At 39.5% G+C, this 26,247-nt stretch overlaps 1 protein-coding gene across 1 annotated transcript in view; it reads left to right on the top strand.

Annotated features, from left to right (window-relative positions):
- dcbld1 (discoidin, CUB and LCCL domain containing 1) overlaps positions 1-25,913 on the top strand; it is a 35,884-nt gene extending 9,971 nt beyond the window's left edge. The window contains exons 3-15 of the mRNA XM_066707672.1: positions 4,955-5,098; positions 5,796-5,847; positions 6,332-6,404; positions 12,463-12,596; positions 14,937-14,977; positions 16,777-16,977; positions 19,692-19,813; positions 20,239-20,386; positions 21,208-21,306; positions 21,406-21,490; positions 22,468-22,517; positions 23,199-23,318; positions 23,725-25,913. Coding sequence (XP_066563769.1) covers positions 4,955-5,098; positions 5,796-5,847; positions 6,332-6,404; positions 12,463-12,596; positions 14,937-14,977; positions 16,777-16,977; positions 19,692-19,813; positions 20,239-20,386; positions 21,208-21,306; positions 21,406-21,490; positions 22,468-22,517; positions 23,199-23,318; positions 23,725-24,227 — 1,772 coding nt within the window. The 3' untranslated portion in view covers positions 24,228-25,913. The remainder of the gene's footprint in view (positions 1-4,954; positions 5,099-5,795; positions 5,848-6,331; positions 6,405-12,462; positions 12,597-14,936; positions 14,978-16,776; positions 16,978-19,691; positions 19,814-20,238; positions 20,387-21,207; positions 21,307-21,405; positions 21,491-22,467; positions 22,518-23,198; positions 23,319-23,724) is intronic.
- The last annotated feature ends 334 nt before the right edge of the window (positions 25,914-26,247 follow it).

Genomic DNA, 26,247 nt, shown 5'->3' with positions numbered 1-26,247 from the left:
TTAAATCTAAAACTCTTTGCTAATGCATTTGCATGTTTGTGGTAAACGGTCTGGCTTCAGTTCAACAAATAAGCAAAACTAAATCCACATGGATTCCACCACAACAGAAAGAACAAGTTCAGCAGAAACCACCTCACACTTGATTCCCTGGATTAGCCTGGCTCTGATCGGATCACAGTGACTTCTCCTGGGTGTGCACTTTTTTCCCTCAGGTGTTTTGATAATAGAGCAAGAATATCTATCGTAATCCTGTGACTCATGACCTGAAGATTGTCTCTCTGACTCTGTCTCGCCAACAACCTTGTGTTGCTGAAAAGTGGTTTACTCAATATTCTTCTTTCTTTCTTCACTGGTCTTGTTTTCAAATCATTAAAATACCCAGAACCAATTGAATATCATATCACTTTATTTAGGCATGGGTTATACATTTTGAGAAGAGGTTTCCTAGGTATCCATCAGGCCACCCCACCTCCCCCCACAGCTTTTACATGTATTGTAATTTCTATAATTCTTTATCTTAAATACATGAGTTTTGTTCATAGTTTGCCCATTCGAGGTTCTCCCTGGTTTCCAGTATTGTAGAATAAATAAATGTTGCGTTTGGTTCTGGCATAGCTGCCTGCTGAAGATCATCTCATACATTATCATTAATTAAACCCAGTGAAGAATCTGTTGCTTCTTTAATAAAGATTTCTGAAAAATGTGTGATAAGATAGGATTCCCTAAACAAACCAACAACGTTTTCCACAATTAGACCCTTTTGGAAGCATGAATTGTAAATAAAAAAAAACAACAACAAAGAAAACATTTTTATTAAGCTTTATTTTTTGTTATGCAAAACCTTAGTTGATATAAAACCTATATTTAAAATAAAGTGTATTTTTTATAACTTTTTGAAAAGTTTCCCCGAAGCCTGTTTAATGTATAAGTGTGTTTGTAAAACCCCATTCACACTGAAACAATTCCAGGCAATTTGTCGCCATTTTGTTGCCGGCAAGGTCTGTGTAATGGGTTATTGCCGGCAATTTTCCAGCAAGGATCCAAGTGTAATTGCTGGCAATTTTCCAGCAACTGTTCTGTTTGAATGGAGCAGGAAAATTATTGTCAGCAAATGGCGCTTCACGTTGTTGCACGGTCGTCACAGTGCGTCAGCTAAAAAACGCTGTATATAAAGCTAAGAAGCCACCTTTGACCTAGAACTTGTGACTGTAATGAGAAACGTTCCAGGTCATTGGAAATGGCAGAGGTTGAAAATAATATAGTCACAGCAATTGAGTGCTATTGATGAACCAACAGGTTGGCGTATGTAATGCTAAATGTCCGATGTTATATACCAATAAATCATGCAAAATATAATATCTATACAGGCAAACGTATTACCCCCTCACACTGGGTTCGTTTCAAACTAAATTGGTTTGGTTGTTTTGAAACAATATCAAGTCAGTGTGCTCGCCGTTCACTTGCCTACAAACATGCTCAGTTCGTAGCTAGTTCATTTTTGTGGTTCACTTCCTTGTTTTCTCAGGACTCCGATCATATTGCAATAATCAATTGAGCTTGGTTGGTTTTGTATGAATAAAACACTGGATTTTAAAATTTTACACGATTAGTGCATATAAAAATGGCTGATTAATGTGTACGATACATATATGATGGCAATAAAGTAACTACATGCAGTAGTCTAACACATTTGACAGTCTACTTCTGATACAACCAAATAATACATGGGTGTGTTCACGTTGTGCAGAATGTGTGCAGATCTGAACAGCAAAGCAGTTCAGTTTCACAATCTGTAACGATTGTCTGTATCATGAACACATCCAATATTTAAACATACTGTATGCAGTTTTTGAACACAACAATAGCCTGCTATATTTGGGAATATTTATAATCCGTGCACGTTGCGCTGCCGAATGGTGATTATTTTGCCTATATTAAAATATACAATAATGCAGTGTGACGTCCTCTAAATATCCATCTAGGAGTATTTTACTGCTACTGCCATACCTTTAAACATAGTGCTACTTCACGAAATCCATTAAATGAAGGGGTTTTATAGCAATTCTTTATTTCTGACAATTTTCTCACACAAAAGTACAAATAAGCCACAAAATGATTGACAACTTGACAAAAATTACTCGCTCACATGCAGCATCTTTAGATAAAATTTTACGTTCTGATGTATTAATTTTAATTTGCATTATATTCCACATAGGAAAAAAAATGAAATGAATACCTTTGTAACACCTTTGATGAATATACCCCAATATCCAATCATTGTCAGATTACTGATGTTACTGCTAACAATAAGTAAATGAACAAATACAAATGTGCATGTTATCTTAACTGGTACTGTACACGTCTTTGGGTGAAATGTGGAGTTTGATTTCTTCTTAAAAAAGAACCAAGACCCTCCAGTGTCACATTCAAGTTTTCCAAGCGAACTGAACTCCATTATTTTGCCAAACGCACCTAGCCCAACTCTTTTATTGTTTCGGTTCGGTCCATTTGCCAATTGAAATTTGTTGTTCACACACTTCTCCAAAAAAACAAAACAAATCTCACTAAATACAAAACAAACCTCTAGTGTGAATTAACCTTTAGACTGCATTACAGTGACACTGATGGTAGTTTATTTCAAATAATTTTATTTTAATGCAGTAATGTCAGACTTTAAAAAAATGAAAAATAATTGAACAATCAATCAATCGCAGATCTGCAAACCCAGACTTTTGGAAGATATAGATATGCACACATTGTAATGTCATGCTTTTTTTCTCATTTATTTCAGTTGATTTAACTGCTGTAGTGTGTCAAGACCCCACACAATGCCTCTCGTTATGTGACCATAAACTGACAGCTCATACTGGGTTCACTGGTTCAAATGATCTGTGAATGTTGAGTCCAGTAAACACACCTCAAAAACACAACCTGATGAACTGCTCATAGCACGAAATGCACCTAGATTGATGTATCGTTTGCCTTTCCCTCCTGACTAGTTCTTGGTAGTGAGTCCAGACCGAACTGGCGCCCTGGTTAGAACCAAAAGCCCAGAAAACATTATGAAGGAAACTGGCAAAACGGGGAAATGATCGAACCTGTACAAACATGTCCAGAATATCGGTCCGTCTCTCCTCTCCAGTATCTACAGGCTTCTGTCTCGGTCCCATGTCTACAGCGCTCTTGCCGGCAGTCTCTGTTTTCTGTATGAATGGGTCCTTGCCGGCAATTTTCCAGAAATCAAAGCCTGTGTGAATGGGGTGCAAGAGGGAAAAAGCAGGCAAACGTTGCCTCCAATTTTCCGGCATTTCAGTGTGAATGAGACTGAAGAGAGCCTGTTATTTTCCAGATAAATGAGGCAGGTTAGGTTAGGCATCCTGGCTGTATTACCCTTTAGTGCCCGTGCTGAGTGTAGCGATGAGATGGTTAAAATCTCCTAAAACTACTGGCACATCTTTTGCCTAGGGGGAGTTTTTTTTTTTTTTTTTTTTTTTCTTCCCCCTCTTTGAAGTTAATTATGGAAGTAATCCTTCGAGTTCACAGCTGGAGTACTTTTCAGTGAGCAGTGGGGCTGAACACTAAGGGGCTTATACTCTGAGCCCAGTTTGTACTTCACACTATAATGGGTTGAATGGACGTGTCGGTAAAAGTTAAATTAAAGGAGTAAATTCACTGGATTAAAGGTGTACACTTAATGTTGAATGTTGTGAAAAATACTATTTAAGAGACCTTGAACAATGCATTTTATTTAATTGTTTTACATTGATTGGTTCCCCATGAAAGCACATGGATCTAGGCACATGCTGAATGTGGCTCTAACTCCACACTGCATTGTCTTTGTGACTTCTACAGTGGAAGTAGATTGATTTCAGGGTCGTTAGTTAATGTCTCTCAGGATGAATATTACTCATAATTTCACCCCGAAACGGGCACACATGCATGGTTTAAATTGCCCTTCACAATACAGGAAGTGGATATATGAAGTTAAAGGGGATGGACATGTTTAATACAGTTATTAGGTGGCCGTTTGATATTTAAAGTCAGAGGCAACCAATATAAAAAATATGTTGGCTACACATTTAACAATAATAGAAATTAACAAAATAACTGAATTTTCTTGAATATGTTAAAGGACCTGGAAGTAAGCATTGTTCTGCAGAGAACCCCCCCAAACATTTATGCATGTTTATAGATGTAGAGATGGATACACATACAGTATAATCATTATTGTGTAATCACTGAGGGTCTTTCCCACAGGAGGAGGTTAGAGGGTGGTTTTACAGATCATTCGTCTACCACATTTAAGGCATGTCGATAAAAGACAGTGTTGATATATGAACTCTGCTGGACAAAGTTCACCGTTGAAAGCACTTTGGCAGAGGCATCATTGCCTGGAGCTGCTGTTTTTTATTCACTCTACAGGAGATAACTTGCCTAAAGTTTGATAGACAAACTGACGATAGGAAGAACGTCTATATGTTGGATTCATATTTTTAATTGAAATGTTTTGTAGATATGTCATTCAGGAGCTGAAAAAGTATTGTAGTGAACCTTAAAGGTAATGAATAACCTACAAAAGAAGACCAGATCTTAATAGTTTGTGATTAAAATAGATTATTTCTTCTGGTTTATAGACCAGGTGGTTTGCGTCTGGCAAGTTAAGTTGTTTCAGACATGCTTTGATTAATGAGAATAGAGTAGTTTAGTTCCAGGGGGGAAGTCTGAAATCTGATGCATCAATGTTATGGATGCTCACTGAACACTAACTTGGTGGAACACGTTTGAACATTTTTAACATTGTTTTTAACTTTGAATTTTAACTATTGTTTTGTCAAGTACATAACTATTGTAACAATAACAATGTGAGAGAGAATGTTGTAAGTGCAAGAACATCATATCCGACTGAAAGCAATCATATTGTTTTTAATGAATGCAATGTTTTATTCTGCTCTAGTTTATGGGACCTTCTGTGGCACCCTGGATGCTCACCCTAGAGAGATCCACGTCGACTCCAGCGAGATCACAGTTCAGTTCCAAAGTGGTCACCACATCTCAGGTCGTGGTTTCCTGCTCTCCTACGCAAGTAGAAACCATGAAGGTTTGTTACTTATCTAACCTATTACCTTGAAAAACAAAACTGCTCCGTAAAGGTTTGTGCAGTGCAGCATTGTGAGCTGACCATGTCAATATACACTATATTACAGTATGCATATATTCAGGTGTGCTTCCTAGATTTTGTTAAAATGATAATTTAATACAATACTATACATTGTAAATGCAAATATTCATGTTTTCTAATGTACATTAATTTAGTTCTGACCGACAGGGCCCACTGCATGACCAACTTGGTGAAGCCTCTCGGGCTGAATCTATTCGCTTAAAGACCATAATTAATTTTATAACATCAAGATGTTGTTACACCCTTTGTTTGGTTAGGTTTAAATTATGTAAGGGATTGAGAAATGAACACCAACGGTGATTAGAAAAGACTGATGCCTAGCTTTGAATGATTTGCTTTGTTTCACCTTTTTTCATATAGTTGTTTAACCATTGTATCAAAATGAATGAAAACTAAGGTACTAGTTTCTTCTTTTTGTCTTTATTTATTCAGTGAATACCTACTTTGAGTCAAGAAAACAGGAAGGAGGAAGCACTTCTGTCCTGTTTAGTTTTCATGTTGTGCCGTGTAAACAGGGCTTCCTGTGCCCACATCATCCCTTTTTGTCTTTTAAAACAATTTTCAGCTGTGTAGCTTTTATTTTACATTGTCTGTCTATTTCTGTATTTCCTGATAGACCTCCTAACATGCTTGGATAGAGCAAGTCATTTTTTGCCTTCAAAGTACAGGTAAGAGTTAATTTGCAATGTGTTCCTTGGCACAGAGATGAAAACATTCCTGACATAATGTCTTGCTGTGTGTGTTTAATTAAATGTGATCACTGCAGCAGTAGGAACTGTAATGTCTTGCCTGTGGCAGCAGAAAGGGTCATAAAAGTCAGCAGTTGTCTATTTGACTGGGAGTAAATGTATAATGTGTGTAGGTAAGTTAGGGTCTCTCGCTAGGAATAAAGAAAGCAATGGAACCTGTAATCAACTTTGTATGTACGTGTATCTGTATACGTAAGCGTATGTGTGGGATGGTGGGGAGATGCATCTACTAATGTTGAATATTTTTTTCATTCTCCATTTGTGAGGTAATTTGTTTTACTCCAGCGGAATACAGTATTTTAGGCATAAAACAAAGAAAAGTAGTTTTGATTAATTCACATTATAGGCAAACATAATATGTCTGTGTATGTATATGTGTAATTTAAGTTATTTTGTTTTGTAGGAAATACTGTCCGGCAGGGTGCAAGACAATTGCAGGTGAAATTTCTGGGGACATTTCACAGGGATACAGACATGTAAGAAAATTATAAATTTCTCATCCTTAAACCATGAAACTAAGCCGATTTAAGGTACTGTAATGATAAAGAAATCATTGCCGAAGGCCCTGGGACTGGTAGAAGCATCGTCAGCTGCACAATGCATGTCCATGTCTAAAGCTGAACCAGTGGTTGAAATGCACAGGAATTTGCTTGTTTGTCAAGAGTTGTGAGTGCTAGAAAGAATGGCAGAAGAGCTCATGATATGGGCAGGAAAAGAAAGGGGACTTTAATGAAGTCCTGCATACCAATAAATAACTGCTCATAAAACACAGTCCTTCTGAAAAATGCAGGTTACATTAATCAACACAACAGTGATTGGAATAGGGGTGGACTGGGACCAAAAAGTGCCCCTGGACTTGTACCCAGGGGGGCGACAAAGTGTGTCTGTGGTGGGGGGGGGGATTGTGTTGCTCCAGAGGTTCAGCTCCAGCTGAAGGCCGGCTCCGGACAAACTAGGATGTGATCATTATTGATAACGTTTCCTTTTTTACTTTTTATGGTTTAACAAACCAAAATATCTGTTAACTGTGCCACTTGTTATTATTATTCCAGTTATTTTAAAGTACTGTGATCTATTGGATATGTTAAAAATGTTATCGGTGTACAATTTACCCTCCGCCTACCCTCCTCGTCATCAAATCACCAGCACCCCCTCTTGGTTTACATTTCCCCTCCTCCTGGTGTCTGGTATTTTCGTAGCTTAAAAGTGGAAACCTTGGTGGCAAACACGGTGCAGGGGGCATGACTCATGCATATGACCTTAACTCCCTGGCAACCAATTTTTGGACAAACTAAAGTGAGGACATTTCAGATAATAGATGGCTATTAAATTAGGTTAAGTGCTCAAATTTGTTGGTACCCTTATAGCTCATGCCTTAGGTATGTCATAGAATAAAACAAAGAAGCTGTGAAAAGACATGAATTATTCCTCATTCTACAAAGATTTTCTAAAATGGCCTAGACACATTTGTTGGTACCCCTTAGAAAATATGATATTCGAAACTAATACGTTTCTTTAATTAGTATCACGCATGTCTCCAATCTTGTAATCAGTCATTCAGCCTATTTAAATGGAGGAAAGTGATCACTGTACTGTTTGGTATGGTATGGTATGATTGTGTGAACCACACTGAACATGGAGTAGAGAAAACAAAGGAGAGAGTTGTCTGAGGAGATCACAAAGAACGTAATAGACGAGCATGGTAAAGGTAAAGACTACAAGACCATCTCCAAGCAGCTTGATGTTCCTGTGACAACAGTTGCAAATATTATTAAGAAGTCCATGGAACTGTAGCCAACCTCCCTGGCGCGGCCGCAAGAGGAAAATCGACCCGAGATTGAACAGAAGGATAGTGCGAATGGCAGAAAAAGAACCAAGGATAACTGCCATACAAGCTGAACTCCAAGGTGAAGGTACGTCAGTTTCTGATCGCACCATCCCTCGCTTTTTGAGCGAAAGTGGCCTCCATGGAAGAAGACCCTTTTGAAAGAAAAACCTAAAAAAGCCGGACTGGAATTTGCTAAAATGCATATTGACGAGCCCCAATCCTTCTGGGAGAACAAAACTGGAGCTTTTTGGCAAGTCACATCAGCTCTATGTTCACAGACGTAAAAATGAAGCTTTCAAAGGAAAGAATACCATACCTACAGTGAAACATGGAGGAGGCTCGGTTATGTTTTGGGGCTGCTTTGCTGCGCCTGGCACAGGGTGCCTTGAATCTGTGCAGGGCACGGTGAAATCTAAAGACTATCAAGCGAAACATACTGCCCAGTGTCAGAAAGCTCTGTCCCAGTCGCAGGTCATGGGTCCTCCAACAGGACAATGACCCAAAGCACATGGCTAAAAGCACCCAAAAATGGATAAGAACAAAACATTGGACTGTCCCGATCTGAATCCTATTGAACATCTATGGAAAGAGCTGAAACTTGCAGTCTGGAGAAGGCACCCATCAAACCTGAGACAGCTGGAGCAGTTTGCTCAGGATGAGTGGGCCAAACTACCTGTTAACAGGTGCAGAAGTCTCATTGAGAGCTGTATATATGTTATAAATTTAAGAAAACTGTACCTAATATGTGGGAGAGTTTAATGGAAGGGGGAGAGATTGGAGCAGCTCCATGACCTCAACTCCGGCACCAGGCTCCGGAGCGCTCTGATGTGCCCAAGTCCAGCTCCGCTCCGGCTCCAGCTCCGCTCCGGCTCCAGCAATGCCAGCTCCAGCTCCGCTCCGGCTCTGGAGCACAACTAACAAAAACTGTCCAGCTCTGCTCTGGTTCTGGATCACAAATAACAAAGTGTCCAGCTCTGCTCCGGCTCCAGGCTGCGGAGCCAGTGCACGGCCAATCCTAATGTGCGGTCTGGGTGTTTACACAGGGCGACCGGCCCACATGGGAATTGACCTGCCCACCGAACTAGAATTGCACAGTGGTCAGTCCGCCTATGGTTAACAGTTCTCAAAATCCTTTTTTAATGAGAAATAGGATTACAAGACCAGACAAGAAATTAGCAAAACAAATTGGCACCAAGAGGGCCTTAATTCCCATGTATTTATTTTCAATACATTATCTGGTTAAGGAATGTTGAAAGCTGTAAATGTGTGTGGTAAATCCTTGCGTTGAAGAAGGTGAACGGTCATATCTTGAGGACTGATGAAAAGGATTCCATAACAGCATACTGACATTAAGGGTTTAGACACTGCAAGTGTGCAAGGCTGTGGTTTATTTGAACTCCATTCCCTATTTCCTGAGGATGCCTTCATTAATAAATGGTTTCCAAGACCGCTTTCAGTTCATCATTATATTTATTGTTTCTGTTTCTTGTAATGCCCAGATTATCCAGAAGTGTCAGTTGGTCAATTCTAAGAGTAGCTTGGTGTATTCTTACAGGGTCATCTTTTCCTGTGCATTGTGAAGGGATTATTACACTCTGAAAATGTTCCATTACAAATTGCATATGTAATTTGGGGGAAAATAATAAAACAATTAAAATTCATAAATGTTCCCTAACAGAAATGTATAGGAAATAAAAAGGTATGATTTGGGTATCATTTTCATCGGTGGTTCATTTTCTACTGCGGCCCCTCATCCCATGCAACCTCCGGAAATTGACCCTCCATCACCAGACATTGGGAACCCCTGGTCTAGGGGTTGTGAATGTCACCATTGAATGGTCAGGATACTTAAATGTGTTGCACTGACTATACTGTGCAGTACAGTGTACATTTTCTCGTATCACTTTTCCTTTACACAGACATTCCTTTTACACTGGCTTTTTTTTTTTTTTTTTTTAGTCTAACGGAGTGATATAATCAAATGGAGTGACCTGGTCATGATACTGTCTTAGCTTTGCTTCTGCAGTTTATTTCCAACATTACTAAACATGGAAATATATAAACTTGCTAATATTTAAAGTGATTGTCTTGTTCAATATTATAACATGTCTAATGATGGTTTACAGGTTTACAATTTATGTTGACAGCAGTGTCAACCATTTTTTTAAAGGGATGTGTGCTTTCTGCCACATTCCTTTATACATTGCCCAAATGTATTTCTGAGTTTTTAATATTAAAACATGACTCCTACAGCTGAGGCCAATCTGATTAACCAGTCCTGACACTCATTTGGGGCTATACTCATGAAGGATTTACCCTCAAACACTGTTTTTCTTTCCTAGTAAGAAAACACTCCAGTGCAATGGATATCTTTCAGGATGCTGATTTAAAAACTCCCTTTTGGCAGTTTCAAATTAGATTTGATATATTCTAACATTTAAGAGTTATCCTTTTTAAATTTGGGATATGTTTATCAAAGCTACAAACATTGCCCTCAATCTCTAAATTTTGCAGCCTTGTGTAATCCATCACAGGTAGCTGATTACAGTTGGGCTGCAGTGTGATGGGGTTGTTGACTCTCATGAAGCATTAAAGGATGCCACAGTGAGCAGCAGGCAGGCCTTTAATGTGTGTATGTTGATAATTGATTTGATTTAATGATCCATTTAAATCTGAAATACTGGCCAGCTGTTTCACAGGATAGGGTCACTATTATTCTAATGCACCACTAACTGTCATGTTCTAACTGTCATGTTCTTTGCCTTAGTGCAGCTCCACTTATACACTGTAGTGCACTAATTTTAGGACATCTTGACCAAATGTCGTTTCTATTCATGCATAAAGCTGACATGCTTCAATTGTCTGGTTTCATAATGAAGAAACTATTTCACTGAGAAGAATTGTTCAATGCCTGAAGATCACAAAGTTGTTAAACTAATACATTTGCATCAGTGAGGCAAAATATCGGTCAGATATACACTCACCTATAGGATTATTAGGAACACCTGTTCAATTTCTCATTAATGCAATTATCTAACCAACCAATCACATGGCAGTTGCTTCAATGCATTTAGGGGTGTGGTCCTGGTCAAGAAAATCTCCTGAACTCCAAACTGAATGTCTGAATGGGAAAGAAAGGTGATTTAAGCAATTTTGAGCGTGGCATGGTTGTTGGTATTTCACCATCTGCTCAGTTACTGGGATTTTCACGCACAACCATTTCTAGGGTTTACAAAGAATGGTGTTAAAAGGGAAAAACATCCAGTATGCGGCAGTCCTGTGGGCGAAAATGCCTTGTTGATGCTAGAGGTCAGAGGAGAATGGGCCAACTGATTCAAGCTGATAGAAGAGCAACTTTGACTGAAATAACCACTCGTTACAACCGAGGTATGCAGCAAAGCATTTGTGAAGCCACAACACGTACAACCTTGAGGCGGATGGGCTACAACAGCAGAAGACCCCACCGGGTACCACTCATCTCCACTACAAATAGGAAAAAGAGGCTACAATTTGCACAAGCTCACCAAAATTGGACAGTTGAAGACTGGAAAAATGTTGCCTGGTCTGATGAGTCTCGATTTCTGTTGAGACATTCAGGTGGTAGAGTCAGAATTTGGCGTAAACAGAATGAGAACATGGATCCATCATGCCTTGTTACCACTGTGCAGGCTGGTGGTGGTGGTGTAATGGTGTGGGGGATGTTTTCTTGGCACACTTTAGGCCCCTTAGTGCCAATTGGGCATCGTTTAAATGCCACGGCCTACCTGAGCATTGTTTCTGACCATGTCCATCCCTTTATGACCACCATGTACCCATCCTCTGATGGCTACTTCCAGCAGGATAATGCACCATGTCACAAAGGTTGAATCATTTCAAATTGGTTTCTTGAACATGACAATGAGTTCACTGTACTAAACTGGCCCCCACAGTCACCAGATCTCAACCCAATAGAGCATCTTTGGGATGTGGTGGAACGGGAGCTTCGTGCCCTGGATGTGCATCCCACAAATCTCCATCAACTGCAAGACTGCAACTGGAATGACATGCAGCTAAACTAAGGCAACAACAAAGATGATATGACACCCCCTTTCCACTGAAGAGAGAAGCTGATAAACTGCTCCTGTCCCAGCAGTTTCTCACCAACTGAAGTGATTGTCTCAGTCAGACAATGAGTCAACCACGGCTTTGCTTTGTGACCTCAAGTGCCCTAATAAAGCTTTGCTGATCTTCTGCTATGTTGCCTTTGTGCCTTAATTAGGAGTTGGTGTTACATCACAAATCTTTGAATTTCTGTAATCACCAGCCAGTGATTTCCTTTACGGGACATCTTGCCTTTGATTTATGCATTTGTACTTGTATCTATAAACCTGTTATATATAGTTTTTAAACTGTGCCTTCTGTACACATTACATGATGGCGTATGTGTTGCTACCTGCATTGTTCTGAGATGGGAGGATTGACCAACATTTAAATGTACAGTATTTGGAAATGGATCAGAACAATAGACTGCTCAATATCAAGTTGACAAACTGTACTCTGTACCCTTGTTGAAGTTGTATCGCCATTTAACCGAAAAGTAAACGGGTTTCAATTTTTTATTCATTATTTTGCCTTTTTGAAACATTATGAAATTAAACTAAACCTGTCCCATAACTTCAGAAAGTAAAATTACCAGTTGTAATTTAACGTGGTCTTGTTTGTTTCAGACGTCTGTCCTGTGCAAAGCAGCTGTCCATGCTGGAGTTATCCTGGACGAGATAGGAGGCCAGATATCAGTTGAGCAGCATAGAGGCCTGAGTCATTATGAAGGAATCAAGGCCAATGGGATCCAGTCGAAGGAGTGAGTATTGAGGGTGTTCATGATCACTAGTAATAGCTTCATTAATATGGGTGTTTCAAAATGTCACTTGGTGTAAAGGTTCAGAATATTGCTTTCAAGTAAATGAGGAAATCAAAGGCTGTTTAAGGTTTTTTTTCACCTGGGTGCCAAGTTCCCAAAATTGACACCTAGATGTAGCACAACCATTGACCAAGGAAAATAAAACCTGCCCATGGTGATCGGTCTGACAGAACTTAGGGCTGAATGTCCAGAGGGGAGGTAGTCAGGGTCTACTCACTGCAGTATTGCCTATCCCAAACATAAACTAGTTTGATCCAACCCTAACCCATTAGGGATGACATGGGTTCATGCAAATGAAGTGTATTAATGTATGTAAATGAACATCTGTCACAGCTTTCTACGTGAAGAAAAGGTTACTAGAAATGCAAAATGAAGTGTGAATTCTTCTATGGGTGAAGGTGTGGATGGCGCTGCACCTCTGTGAGCACTTCATACTGTTTGTCATCCTCTGCTGGCTTTCATATAAATGACTGTCTTCCCATTGCGGACCTGTCCACTGGTCCCAGGACATTTATTACATTCTGTTATCTGTGATTTACAGTTTCTTCGATAAATTGGTTAAACTCAAGCTAATGTATGAAGCTCTCTGCCACAGTAATGGCATTTGCAGAGATTTATAGGTAAGTGTAGAGTGAGGGAGCATAGTAGATATGATGCGTTACTAACTGTGGTGCTGACATGCACATTTTCATTGTAAACATTAAACGTAGAATAATGTTGCCTGTTGGTTGTAACTGTGCCTAAGTATAGTTGTTTCAATGTATTAGGTTTATTAAAATGATTGATTCATCTGTGAAACGATGATTTAAAAAATACAGCAAATTAAAAATAAATGGTTACTCTTCACTAAAACACATATTTAGGCTATGTACTAAGACAATGCTATTCCAGACCTAAAATAACATGTATATAACCATATATAGAAGACATTTATAGATGAGCATATTTAAAAGTTAGTCTCTTCCATTCACAATCTTATCTTTGTTTATAGTTAGGCTTTAATTATTTTAATTTACTTTACATCAAGATTGTGTGAATGTAAATCACATACCATTACATTGCAAACAACAGGTGTTTTTTCTTTAATGAGCACCTTGTGTGCATTAGTGTGCATTTTTGTTAAGCTATTCTATGCTATTCAGGGCATGAGTTAAATTGAGGGAAGAGGAGGTGTAGAAATGGCTGGTGGAAATTGGATGTGAGATGTATTGGAAGAGGAATTTTAGGTCAGGAATTAAGCAACAATGATATTCTCCAATCTAAAGTGTGCTCAAACAGGGTTAAAACATTAATATCTTAATTTATTGCTCAAACTGCAGTGGACCAAAGAAAAGGCTTCTGGCATTGTGGTTTAAGTTTACTGTACTTTCTGTACTTCTGACAGCTGGTATGCCTGAAATGGAATAGATAATGACTGGTGTGATGCTGAAATGTTGAGACAAGTTTGACTGCATTTTCTCACAGATTGCTATCTACATTCAAGAAAATTATGGTGATTTAAAAAACACTCCACATGAGATTAAAATGTATGGATAACCACTTTACCTATTAAAATAGACTTTAAAAAGGCTATTACAGATTCTCAATTATAATGTGTTGAGAATAGTATTATTATTATCAGAACACAGGTCACTGATACTGGTCCAGCCTAGGCAAATATACATTTTTACTAAAGCCTTCTAATGTGTAACACCATTAATATTAAAATGTTTATACTATAGCTTGTTTAGCTAGTACCACCACTCTCTGCACACCCTTTATATAGTGCACCAAACTGACATGACCAGACAATATTGTCTGCATCTCTCTGTGAACTCCAGCACTTGCTTCTTTACCATTTTGCATGTGAATGTCAATGTGTGAAGAGTACAATGTAGGCAGGGCCTCCTACAGAATTAAACCGAAACGCCACATGAGTATCATTTCCAGCTTATGTTAAAATTGCCGGTCTTTAAATAATAGCAGGGTACGGGAGCAATTCTCTGGTGAGGGACTTGTAATTATCGGTGTCGCAGATTCCTGCAATAGACCCATGTAGTTTTCATTCTTCTACAAGAGTAAACGGGAGCGCCATGAGAAGGGGTTGGGAGAGTACTCAAGGCAAAGGTTAGGCCATATTGTGAAGGAATTACTGACAGGAACTGCATGAGACAATGATTGGATGGTCTTTTGTGCCTAAATGTGTGTTCCTCTCAAAGGGGAGCCTACAATTAAGCATTTAAATAGTAATCAATGAGTCTCATAAATCCCCAGACTAACTGATTTATTTTTCCCTTCCAGTGGTTCTTTATCTGATACACGCTTCATGTTCATCACAAATGGTAAGAATCTTAAAAAAAAAAAAAAAAAAAAAAAAAAAAAAAATCTGCTTTCTTGACACATTTGTACTCCCTTTGTTTCCAGCACTGATGTTGTTGTTGTCATTGTTTATGATTATGAAAACTACAGATGTAACCTCATGCTCTTTGTATTTAAGGGGTGAGATTCATTTAAGGTCACATTCTAACCACCAAAATACTTGTTGCTGATTTCAGTTCCACATCAGAAGGCAACTGTACATGTATGTTTGAGCCAGTAAGAGTTGCAACTTACAATATTTTGTTCAGACATGGAAACCATTAATAAAAACTGATTAAAAGGGAAGTTAAGTGTTCTGGACAGATTACACCGTGTGTGAACTTTTCATCTGGAAGATAAAAGTGTATGTGAGAAGGAATTTACTGTTGTGTAGTGCCCAGATTGAGACAGAGAGGAGGTAAAGGACAGTTTTGCCAGTGCACAAACAGGAGATCTGTTCGTGCACAAGGACGAATGTAATTCTTATATGTATGGAAGTAAACATGGGAGAATGGTTTGACATTAAAATAACAATGATGTTAAACAGGACTAGAGTGAACTGAAAGTACTGAACACTAATGCATGAACAGGTTCTTCCATTATTGCACTGAATTTCTATAATTGCCTGACTAATATTTCCAATGATATGTTATGGGATAAGCTTTGAAAGAAGATAATGAAAACTTAACAGGAGAAAAGAAATGTCATCTGACAATGTCTAGAGCATCTGCAGGTGTAATTGCAAACAAGCTGGGATATCTGAATGAGAAAAGCAAATTACATTTCTTTCTAACATGCAACTCAGTTCAGGGTTTTCATAATCTTCGTTTTTCAGTTTACTTCAGTAAGACGTCTGCATTACTTAATAAAATGATTATTGAATAAAGAGAGACTGCATTAAAAGAAGGAGTCTTTAGAAAACCTCTTGATTGAAAGCAAGCTAGAAATTGAAAACCTCTTAAGGACTTCACAGAAGGCAAAGGTGGGTCGCAAGAGGATTTATTAGGCAATATCTTGTCTTATTTCTTTAAGTATAAGATCTACTTAGTTTATCTACTGCTTCCCAGGAGGCATCTTCTGAGTAACAGAATCGATGAAGGCTTCATTTCTGCCTGCCAGTATATCCCTCCCAATGCAATATCTGTAGACGGCTCCAGTGTTTATTGAGCTTGCAGTGAAATGTAGTGGTACTATGTAGCCTTGATTGATTGCACACACTGTAATTATGTTCTTTCATTAGGATGGCCTTCTAAATAGGACTGTGCACAAGGCATTCTAGCTGAAACTGCAGTGTTGTCTATAGTGCTCTTGTCATTTAAGATTGTCTTTAAAATACTGCTTCTTTATGCAGTGGGTGGCTATGGCAGACAGGGCTTTACATTTTCCTGTGGCCGATATTTTGCTGAATTCAAATTCAATTCTTATCAGTATTCTTGAATATCAAATCTAGTTTACATCTCTCACAAACCCCTCTGTGAAACTGCAAGTAAAATACTGAGATTACAGCTATGTATTTTGATTTAGCCAGAATAAAATAAACACTTCTTTTAGATGGTATTAAAATAATAACTGACAACTTTATATAAACATAAGAAATAATTTGTTTTATCCATGTTTTCACCACATTTTCAGGCTTGGAAATTGGAAAGTATCGTAATTATCCAGTACACAACATAGAAGGGTGTGGTGGCAGCAACCAATGTGTGTGTTGTGTTGACTGCATTTTCTTTGCTAACATATGTGTGTTTTTATAATCTATTGATACAGAATATGTTTCTTCCAGACTGCAAGAAGCACTTGAGCTTGACACCAGTGTCCATCACAGCCAGCTCTTCCTGGCAGAGGAGCAGTGAGTTGGGACAGCTCAGTGACTGGTCTCCAAACAACACCCAGTTTGATGTGAGGGGCCGCGCCTGGGCCGCTGACCACAATAACAGTCGGCAGTTCCTGTTTATCGACCTTGGGGAGAGAAAGAAAATTACAGGTCAGTGCTTGATGTCAGAACTATTCACGACACCTTGGTTGTTATAGTCGTAACAGCACATTTATTATTATTATTATTATTTTTATTTCTTGGCAGACGCCCTTATCCAGGGCGACTTACAACATAAGTGCAAACAAAGTGCAAAAATACAGACAAGTACAAGGCATCAATCATTACAAATTCAATTTAGCTAAAACATAGCAATTCAAAATAATACATTTTACAATATATCCCAGTATTTAATCTTTAAGGTCATTTGTCTGCCTTGTCTCCTTTCTCTTATTTGGATTGGTTTCCCATTTCCTAAATGGAACGGGCTGATAACTCGGCTCTCAGACATCCACTTGATCCATGAAACCTAAGCCCTCCTCTTGATAAACGAGTTTTACTGCTTATTGAACCGCACAACCATATGTAAATTCTTAAGTGTAATTAGTTCAAACAAGTGCATTCTTGGCCAGTACGAAAAGGATCAATATGAAGACAATGCCTGGCATACATTACCTAATGGTTTACAGTGTAGGTTTAAGAAATAGCTATTTAAACTCATTCAGTTAGTTTGCCTCTAAAAGAAGATTAATGGGATTAGAGCTTTCAAAACTGTTTTTAAGAAACCTAGACTGCAGAGTTAAATGGGTGGGGGGGGGAGGAATTGCTTTCAGTTCCTTTCCAGTCCCTTCTTCTCTCTGTACTCTATTCAAAACAGCCAGCAAAGACATTAGTGACTTTCCTCATCAATTACATGTATCCCACATTGTGACCTGACCCTGATACGTGCATCTCATTAAAGTACACAAGATTGCATAATGCCAAAGAATGGTGTGCTGTGTCTCTTGCTTAGCTGAAAAAGCAACTGCGAAGCTGTGATGAATATAGTGATGCCAACATTATTTTAAACCTCATATGTAAAGTCGGTGAGTAATGAGTTCATTGCATGCAGCTCCACTGTGCATTGAGCACTGTGCTATTGAATGTCATTTTTGTTTCACTGCTGTGCCGTTGCATCCCTGCCTGTTCTAAGAATATGATTGTGATTGGAATGTGGACACTGAGAAGGAAGTACTGTTGACATGAAATAGTTGTTGTGCAACAGGGGTGAGCATAAAACAGCTGATGAATACGTCCTTTCAGTAGTGGAAGGTCACTCTTTTCCCTGAGTCAAGTGATGTGTAATTTTGATGTGTAAGTCCAAGATCTAAAAATAAGTCAAAAGCAGTAAACGCACAAAAACAAAAAAAAAGTACTTCTCTCACAGTAAATGAAAGCATGTTCTGAAATCCTGAGTTACATATTTTTTTCCCATTAAAAAATGACTACTTTGCAGGCATCACTGTCAGAAAGGGCTTGTTTGCAGGAAAGTCTGAAAACCAAAGAAATGTTAGATCAGTTTGTTAGTTCAAAGGCCATTGTTACTGTAGTGGCTTTAATGTTATTAACTTGAAATATTGAAACGATTTAATATTAATATTTTCTGCAATGGAAAAATCTTTACAAATTGGTTACTTATTTTGAAGTTCAGTTTTAGTAATTGAAAATTATGAAAAGAAACCTAAAGAATCATGTGCTATAATGTACGAAAAGGTAGTGCATCGGATAATAAAGCTATACACAGCAGTGACCTATTGTCTGATCTCCAGCCCAGCCTGTGCCTCTGCTAGCTTTAGGGTTTCCAGGGGTGAGACTGGGGGCAGAGCTTGTTGGAAAACCTAGATCTCTGCAAACAAGCAACATCTGTGTCTGCTGAGGCTACTGCGGGTTCAAGATGTTGCCTGTCCCACCTACAATAACTGCGATTGGCATGGTAGATGGGCTGTAGGCATTGCAGTGTGAGAGAGTGGATGAGTGTGTCAGTGCACGTAGCGGACGACCCTTGCTGTCTCATCACAGCAGAAGGGAAGTTGTAGTGATATGCCACATTCTCTATTCCAAATTGTGGCAACAAAGGGGGGGAATATTTTGAGTTTCTATATATACAAAAGACGAAAAGAGTTGTTGCAATGATGCAGTGCAGCACAAATACTGTGGTTTGAATATTTGTCTTTTGTTTTCTTCAAAAATGTAATTATTACATGTGTGGGGGAAAACATTTTTAAAAATCTGCTTTTCAATAGTTGTGCATATTTGTTCTTTTTGCAACAAGTGGGCCAAACACCACAAATATTTGTGCCACAAAAATGTACATAGTTGCAGATTCAGACCATTGATTGGCCGCAGGTATTTCCTGTTTGACTGCAGTGACAGCTCGGCAAGTCTCCTAACTGAGCTTGTGGTGGCTTCTGCCCATTTCCTCCTCTCATTTTCACATTCCAAGGCAGAGAATTGCTTGACATCACAGCACCAGGGCTCTCTATCTTTGTCTGAAGACTGTGCTGGATGGAGCAAAATACCGTACAGATCCATGCTGACATAAAGGTTACACACCGAGGATGGTGTGACATGTCTAAAGAACCTCTCTCACACACACGCGCACACACACACACACACAACCCCCCTTCCTTATAGATCTTCCTCAGACTTAAGCTCCAAAAACAAGATAGCAGTTTGAATGGCTTGATGTTTATAGATAAACATACACATCACTAGATGGTAAACCAGTGAAGGAAGGGCATGCCTGTGGGGGGAACGGCAGAATTATGTTCAACACCTGATTCCATTTCTTTGTGTTTGTAATTCATTTGTTCTTTTGGATGCTAATTGTATTTCCTTTACTGCAGGAATTATAACTACAGGATCCACTCTGTCACACTTTGACTTTTATGTTAAGAGTTACAAAATTGAGTACAGAGAGAAGAACAAATGGAGGACTTACACACAAAACAGCAGTGCAGAGGACATGGTCAGTGATTTATTTGTATTTTTTTTTTGTTTTGTTATGGTTCTCTGTTACTGCAGAGGAGTATTACATAATTTCAGTAGCCCAGCAAGCTACGGGCTGGCTAGATGTATGTCAAAATAAAAATTAGAATAGTCTTTCCCATAAATGTGTTTGAAGGAGAATATAAGTAAATTAATCAAATTCTTTCATGTTAGCAACTTTTAACACTAACAGCTTTAACTCAAACCAAAATATGGCAGCTGTCCAGAAGCTGCAGAAATGTCTTTCAGGTTTCAGGATGTCATTTCAGCACTTTGTATCTGAGTTTGTTTAAAAATACTCGGGGGCATAATAATGACAGATTAAGCTGTATTGCCTGTGATAAGTCAGTTTCCCTTCCTTTTTCAGGTTGTTGTTTTGTATCACTCATTTGTCCTTCTCTGCAGATATTTGAAGGAAACCTGGACTACCTGCACCAGTCACGCAATAGCTTTCTGCCGCCCATAGTGGCGCGGCAAATCCGCATCATTCCCCAGAGCTGGCACCAGAGAATAGCCATGAAGATGGAATTGCTCGGCTGTCCGCAAGTTAAAGGTTAGCACAGCAGAGCCTGGTGTGGGGGCAGAGACATGTTTATGTAGCTGGGGACAGTTTTCCATAGCAGGACTTTGTGTTTTCAGTAGTTAGACTGTCAGCCACTGGCAGTAAAGCAGTGCTGTGCCACTTTAAAGAGCATAATAACTAGGATCTGAAACCTGGAGCATTAACCATCACCGTGCACTGGTGCTTCAGCATGTCGTGTGTACTGTTTATATTTTTTACATCCTGTTAGCAGGTTTCCAAAGTTACAAGTCTAATACAATCGCTTTCAAGACATCAGCTCTGTGCAAGGACAGTTCCTGAAGGCTGCAGTCTGATCTCTGCTGTGACTCGCAGTTGCTGGAAAAACTCCTTCCTCCAAACCCTGGCGTGACAGGAGCGCCTGTCCTTGACACTTCTCTAGCAGCTGAGAGAAAATTCAGACAGGCCACTGCCTCAAGGAGTCCCCCTGGTTACTCGTGGAAGCAGACATCTTGAATGCGTTTACACTAGACTTGAAACAAACATTTAAAATCTTGTCAGAATGCTAAAGATATGGCAAAGACACGGGGAGATGTAGAGCACTATTATTGTTCTCCCCTTATTTGCTTAAAAAAAGTTTATAAATATGGTAATATAGAAATCAAAATTTTAAAAATAAGTTATATGGATCACCTTTTAGTATGCCAAAAACAATACCCCTTGCTGGCTCTTACTGCCCTAGGTCGACACAGTCATCCTTAAAGCGCCCAGTGTAAACACAGTATTAGTGACACGTTCTACCAATGTCTGAAATGTTGCAAGGTCTATCTTTCCTTGTCTTCTTCCCCCAACAGCCATTACCTTGCAGCCCACACAGGGAAACATCAAGCCTAACACAAAATCTCCAGGAGAAGATGAGAATGCAGGGCCCATCCCCACACAGGCTGACCTAGGTGAGCTCTGCACAGACCGTTCGCAGTGTATTGTTAAATGTCTGTAAAGTGTTATCCATTTTACACTGACATGCTTTTTTTTTTTTTTTTTTCCTCAAGTGAAACTGCTCCTAATTGTTGTGCCTGCCATTGGTCTATTGGTATTGCTGCTTGTTGGAATTTGTGTTTACCGGGCACTACAGAAGTAAGTGAAAGTTCATTACATTTCATTTTCAGGGCATATATATATATTCTAATTTTACTGACCAGACAAAACATACCAAGCATTAAAGCCACTATTGGCTAAATATTGGCAAGAAAACATTAAAGCATGTTTCTTTCAAGACATTTATGCCGGATATGTTTCGGATAAAAGAAACGCAAACGTTGTAAAAGAAAATTGTTGACTCTGAAAACATAATACTCCTTTTATAATATTATTTATTGGCAGACACCCTTATCCAGGGTCACAATAAGGAGGTCTGTTCCAATGTATTTAACAGCATGGTAGATGACTAAAGAGCTTTTGGGGAGCAAACCAATTGCCTTCTATTACTGTGACACAGTGCACCTCAAATACTGGTGACCTTTTGAGATAGTAGGCAGCTATCACACTCGGATCTGTCCCAGGGCTCCTGTTGAGGAGTGTGTACCAGTTATCAACAGGGACAGATGACCAGACAAGCTGCAATTTGTTATCAGGGACTGACTCCTTTGCCATCCTGTGTATGTAATCCCCTTAGGGGGGAGTCAGACCCAATTACTTGCATGTTTGCTCTAGATAAATAAACAGCCGAGATTGCAAAAGCCAAGCATTTGATTGAAAAAACAACAGAAGAGCCTGCCACAATTGAGGATCTATGGAAATTGACAGCATTGTTTTACATATGATATCTATGCCTTAATATTCGCCTCTGTTGTTGAGGAGGGGTGGAGATAGAGGTGGGGTTATAGGTCATTGTTAGGAAATGTGCCAGCTGCTGCTGCCCTCAGAGAAGGAGAAGCCATGATTGATGGTGTAGCAGCACTGCAGAAAGCAGAGAGCGGTTGTTTTGAACCAGAGACAATGGGCCCTGACCTCGAGAGATAAACCAGGGGGGGTGTCTGCCCCCGATGTGCTGCTGCTGAGATAGAGGAGTGCTGTCACCGGGGCTCGCTGACACATTTGTCATTTTCTCGTAGAAAGAAGACAAAGGAAACTGCATATGGTTCATCTGATGCTCAGAAAACAGGTCAGTCAAGACTTTTGCCAGGAACCTTCAGTAAATCTTTAGAAAGCCATTCAAGAATGAAAAGTCATGGGTAGTATTGAGAATCAAATTAGATTTGAAACTGAACAAAGACTACAATGGTTTTTAAAGCCTAGAAATGGATTATTACTCAAGTGAGGCTCTTGCAAGTCCTTCCCTTTTGTAAAGCATCGTTATGATTTGTAGTATGACATTGATTTATTGATGCTTAAATTAGTGACTTAAAATGCTCTGTGTAAAGTGTTTATACACATACATATTCCAAAAGTATTGAATTATGTGATAGAAAGTGAAAAATGTTGATTAGAATACCTATTGGTGAATATATTAAGGCATTATGAAAATAAAAGCTCTTCACATTTCCTGACTGTGGCAACAAAGGTAACTCAGTGCTGAGAGAGTGTCAGTGTGGGAGAAGAGTAACCACAGCAAGCTTGTGCACGCCAGTGAGAGACACGCATTGACACGCTCAGACCAGCGCTCAGCTTTCCCAGCACAACCTGTTCCTGACATGTTCAGTCAGGAAATATCTCCGAAAGGGCTGGGAATTGGGAGACAGTGCATGTTAATTAATCATTAAAAAATATAGATTTAGTTATGATTTAAATGAGCATGTCTCTTTGTTCTGGAATTAATGTGTGTTTCTTTCCTCCATTATGTCAGGTTGCTGGAAACAGATCAAACAGCCCTTTGCCAGGCACCAGTCTGCAGAGTTCACTATCAGCTACAGCTCTGACAAAGACACCCTGCAGAAGCTGGACTTGGTGACGTGTAGCATGGCAGGTAAAGTGCACCTGTAACGGCACAAGTATAAAGCAGACTCGACAAGGATGTCTCTGAGGAGGGAACAAGTGCACAATGCAGACGTCTTCTGTCTCTCAGAGCACCTTCTGACATTAATGAGCATTTTGTTTCTGTGTGTGTCTGTAGGCACTTTCTAAACACTGCAGAGTGATGCAAACATTTTTAATTGTACACTGGTTTGACATCCATAATGTACAAGCACAAGGAGAAAAACAATGAATTATGTAATGGCATGAGAAACAAGTTTGAGAGCCAGGTGGATCAAACGTGCCCATATGTCTATAAAGGGTCTGTGCAAATGGGTCTATGCATTGTTTGGTTTGTAGTCATTTAAAGAGCCGATTGGAAGATAGTGAAATTACCTTCTGTCTTGTTTGTGTTGAAGATTACCAGCAGCCCCTTATGATTGGAACCGGGACCGTTACCAGGAAAGGATCCACGTTCAAGCCCATGGACACAGACACCCAGGAGGAGCAGCTTGACACTGGGACACACTATGATTACTTGCACACAGCTAATCAGTATGCACTGCCTTTGACCAATCAGGAACCGGAATATGCCACACCTATAATAGAGAGACACAACTTTAGAAAAGATGTCTTTCTCCATGAGGTGGGCTACAATGTGCCAGCAGTGGCTTTGAACAAGACCCCTTCTTTCAAGAGCAATGAATGCAGTAGCTACAGAAAAGACATAGGGCTCACAGGAGGGTACCAGACGCCCCACGTGAGGGCAGAGTCACTGCAGACTGGAGAAGGAGGGTATGACAGGCCAAAGCTGAATATTGCTGCTACAGACTATCATAAACCACAAGCCACACCTCCAGTGACTGAAAGCTACTCAATACCAAGAGACTGCTTAAAACTGACAGATTCTCTGCAGCCCTGAGAAGGAGGCACCTGACTTGAGTTAGTGGTGCAACATTAGAGTGCCAAGATTGTGATTTATTTATTTTTTTCAACTGAACCCACTGAACGGTTGCTGAAACTATGATAAATTATTGATTCCTTTTGTGTTTTTTTGAGTTGATAGAAATGCAGCAGGCATTGGGTATATCTGCTGTGTGACATGTGATCGCCTTGGGACAGGCGTGATCTGAAAAATCCCCACACTGGAAGCAGTAACTGCAATTATTGTCTCATAAGCTGCATGCTTTATATTTCTTTGTTTTCATGTGACAGTTTGGTCAAGCTCCTTGAATGTCAATGTGAAAACGTTATTGCTGTCTACCAGGTATGAATAGGGTTGGAAATTAGTCATTAAGAGGTGTTCCTTACTGTGTTTTGAACCAGCCAATCTGGATTGCCATAACTTTATTGTGGATATTTTTTAAGGATTTATTTATTTTCAATTTAGCCTGTTTATTTACAGCTCTGTCAGCTTCCCCAAGGACATAGATGTGTTTGTGGATTCCCCTACATCAAAAAAAGTGCGTCACAATGTAGATTCCAATTCAATTCTAAACTCCCCAGGATTAGTCAGTGCCTTGTTTACAGGATAGGTGAGAGTGGATTATGTGTTCATTAAATGTGTTTCTTCTATGACTAGCACATAAATGTAAAGATATCCTACGTCACATACATTTGAATATTATAGTCAAAGGCCATATGATGATCTTTAGTGTAGCATTTGACATGATTAGGACAGTAAAAGTATTGAGAGAGAGAAAAGATGCAACAGCAAGAGGAGTGACCTTTACTATATGATGGGAATTTACAGTGATGGATCTCCTCTGAGTCATCAAGCAAAAAATGAATCTAACAGAACCTACACTTAATAGGAAAAAAAAAAAAGTCCTGCAAGGAGGGGGTTTCCCTAGCAGTCAAACAATATGGGGATTTACTCAAATATCTGAGGAAACCAAGCTCTTCAGAAGCTATAATATGGGTTTTGTCATTAGAAATATGGGGCATCTTGTATTGGATCCAAGGATACTGAACTGAAGTCCATTTAATCTTTATTTGCTTACCAGTTACAATCGCTGCAATGCAGAGGTTGTGACCAGTCCAGTACTTGGGTCTGGTGAGTTTTCAGTAACATTGAAATCGCCTGGGTAAAGTGACAGCTAACTGGCCTATAAATACACCATAAAGCTGTTGCTAGATTTATTGGTTCACTAGAACCTGCAGAGAATGTTCACAATCTTTGTGATTTGTTCTTTTTAAATGATGTGTAGCCAAATAATAACCATATTAAAATGGTACAGATTAAACACAGGTTACTATAAACTATATAGGTTACATTTTTAACAGGACTGTTTTTAAAAATGTTTTGTATATATTACTATTGTGCATTGTCCTAAGCAGTTTTATGTGCTAAACAGACGTGCTATGTTTTGGTGCTGCTGCGCTGCACAAACAGCCAGTGTGGGTGTACTAATCACTTCTATAATTTCTGTGAAATGTGTGTGTGGGGGGGGGCGGCGGCGGCGCTGGGTGTCTGTATGTTTTGTTTGCATGAGCAAATCTTGTGCAGCCTGATTGTAACCGCTTTGGGGTTCGTCGCGGATATGTTTACATTCATCTCTGGAAGCTGTAATGTGCCCGGGTTTTCAATAAACACAATGGCAGTTGAGTCTGTGCCTGCAGAGTGAGAGATGTAAAACACATGGGAACGGGTTGTTCAGTGCAGAGGACTGAAGGACTTGTGGAGGTGGTCTGGCCTTCAGGGCAGTGCAGAAACCCAGGCAATCGGAGGGGTGGGTTCAGACATTCCTGCTCCGACTGTGCTCTGTCCAGTCCCACTCAGCCGTGCAGCCGGAAGTCACAAGCGGTTTCAGTTCAGCGTCAGGCCTGTGCTGCTGTGTGGCAGGAATGTGGCAGAGCGGTGTCGGCCACGGAGCAGCAGTGCCTCTGAAACCCTGTTGCACAGTCGCTGAACCCAGACACAGCACGTTGTACTGGGCTGA

Source organism: Amia ocellicauda, chromosome 1 (assembly GCF_036373705.1).
Source record: "Amia ocellicauda isolate fAmiCal2 chromosome 1, fAmiCal2.hap1, whole genome shotgun sequence".
Lineage (NCBI taxonomy): Eukaryota > Metazoa > Chordata > Actinopteri > Amiiformes > Amiidae > Amia > Amia ocellicauda.
This window is presented reverse-complemented; position numbering and strand designations above follow the sequence as displayed.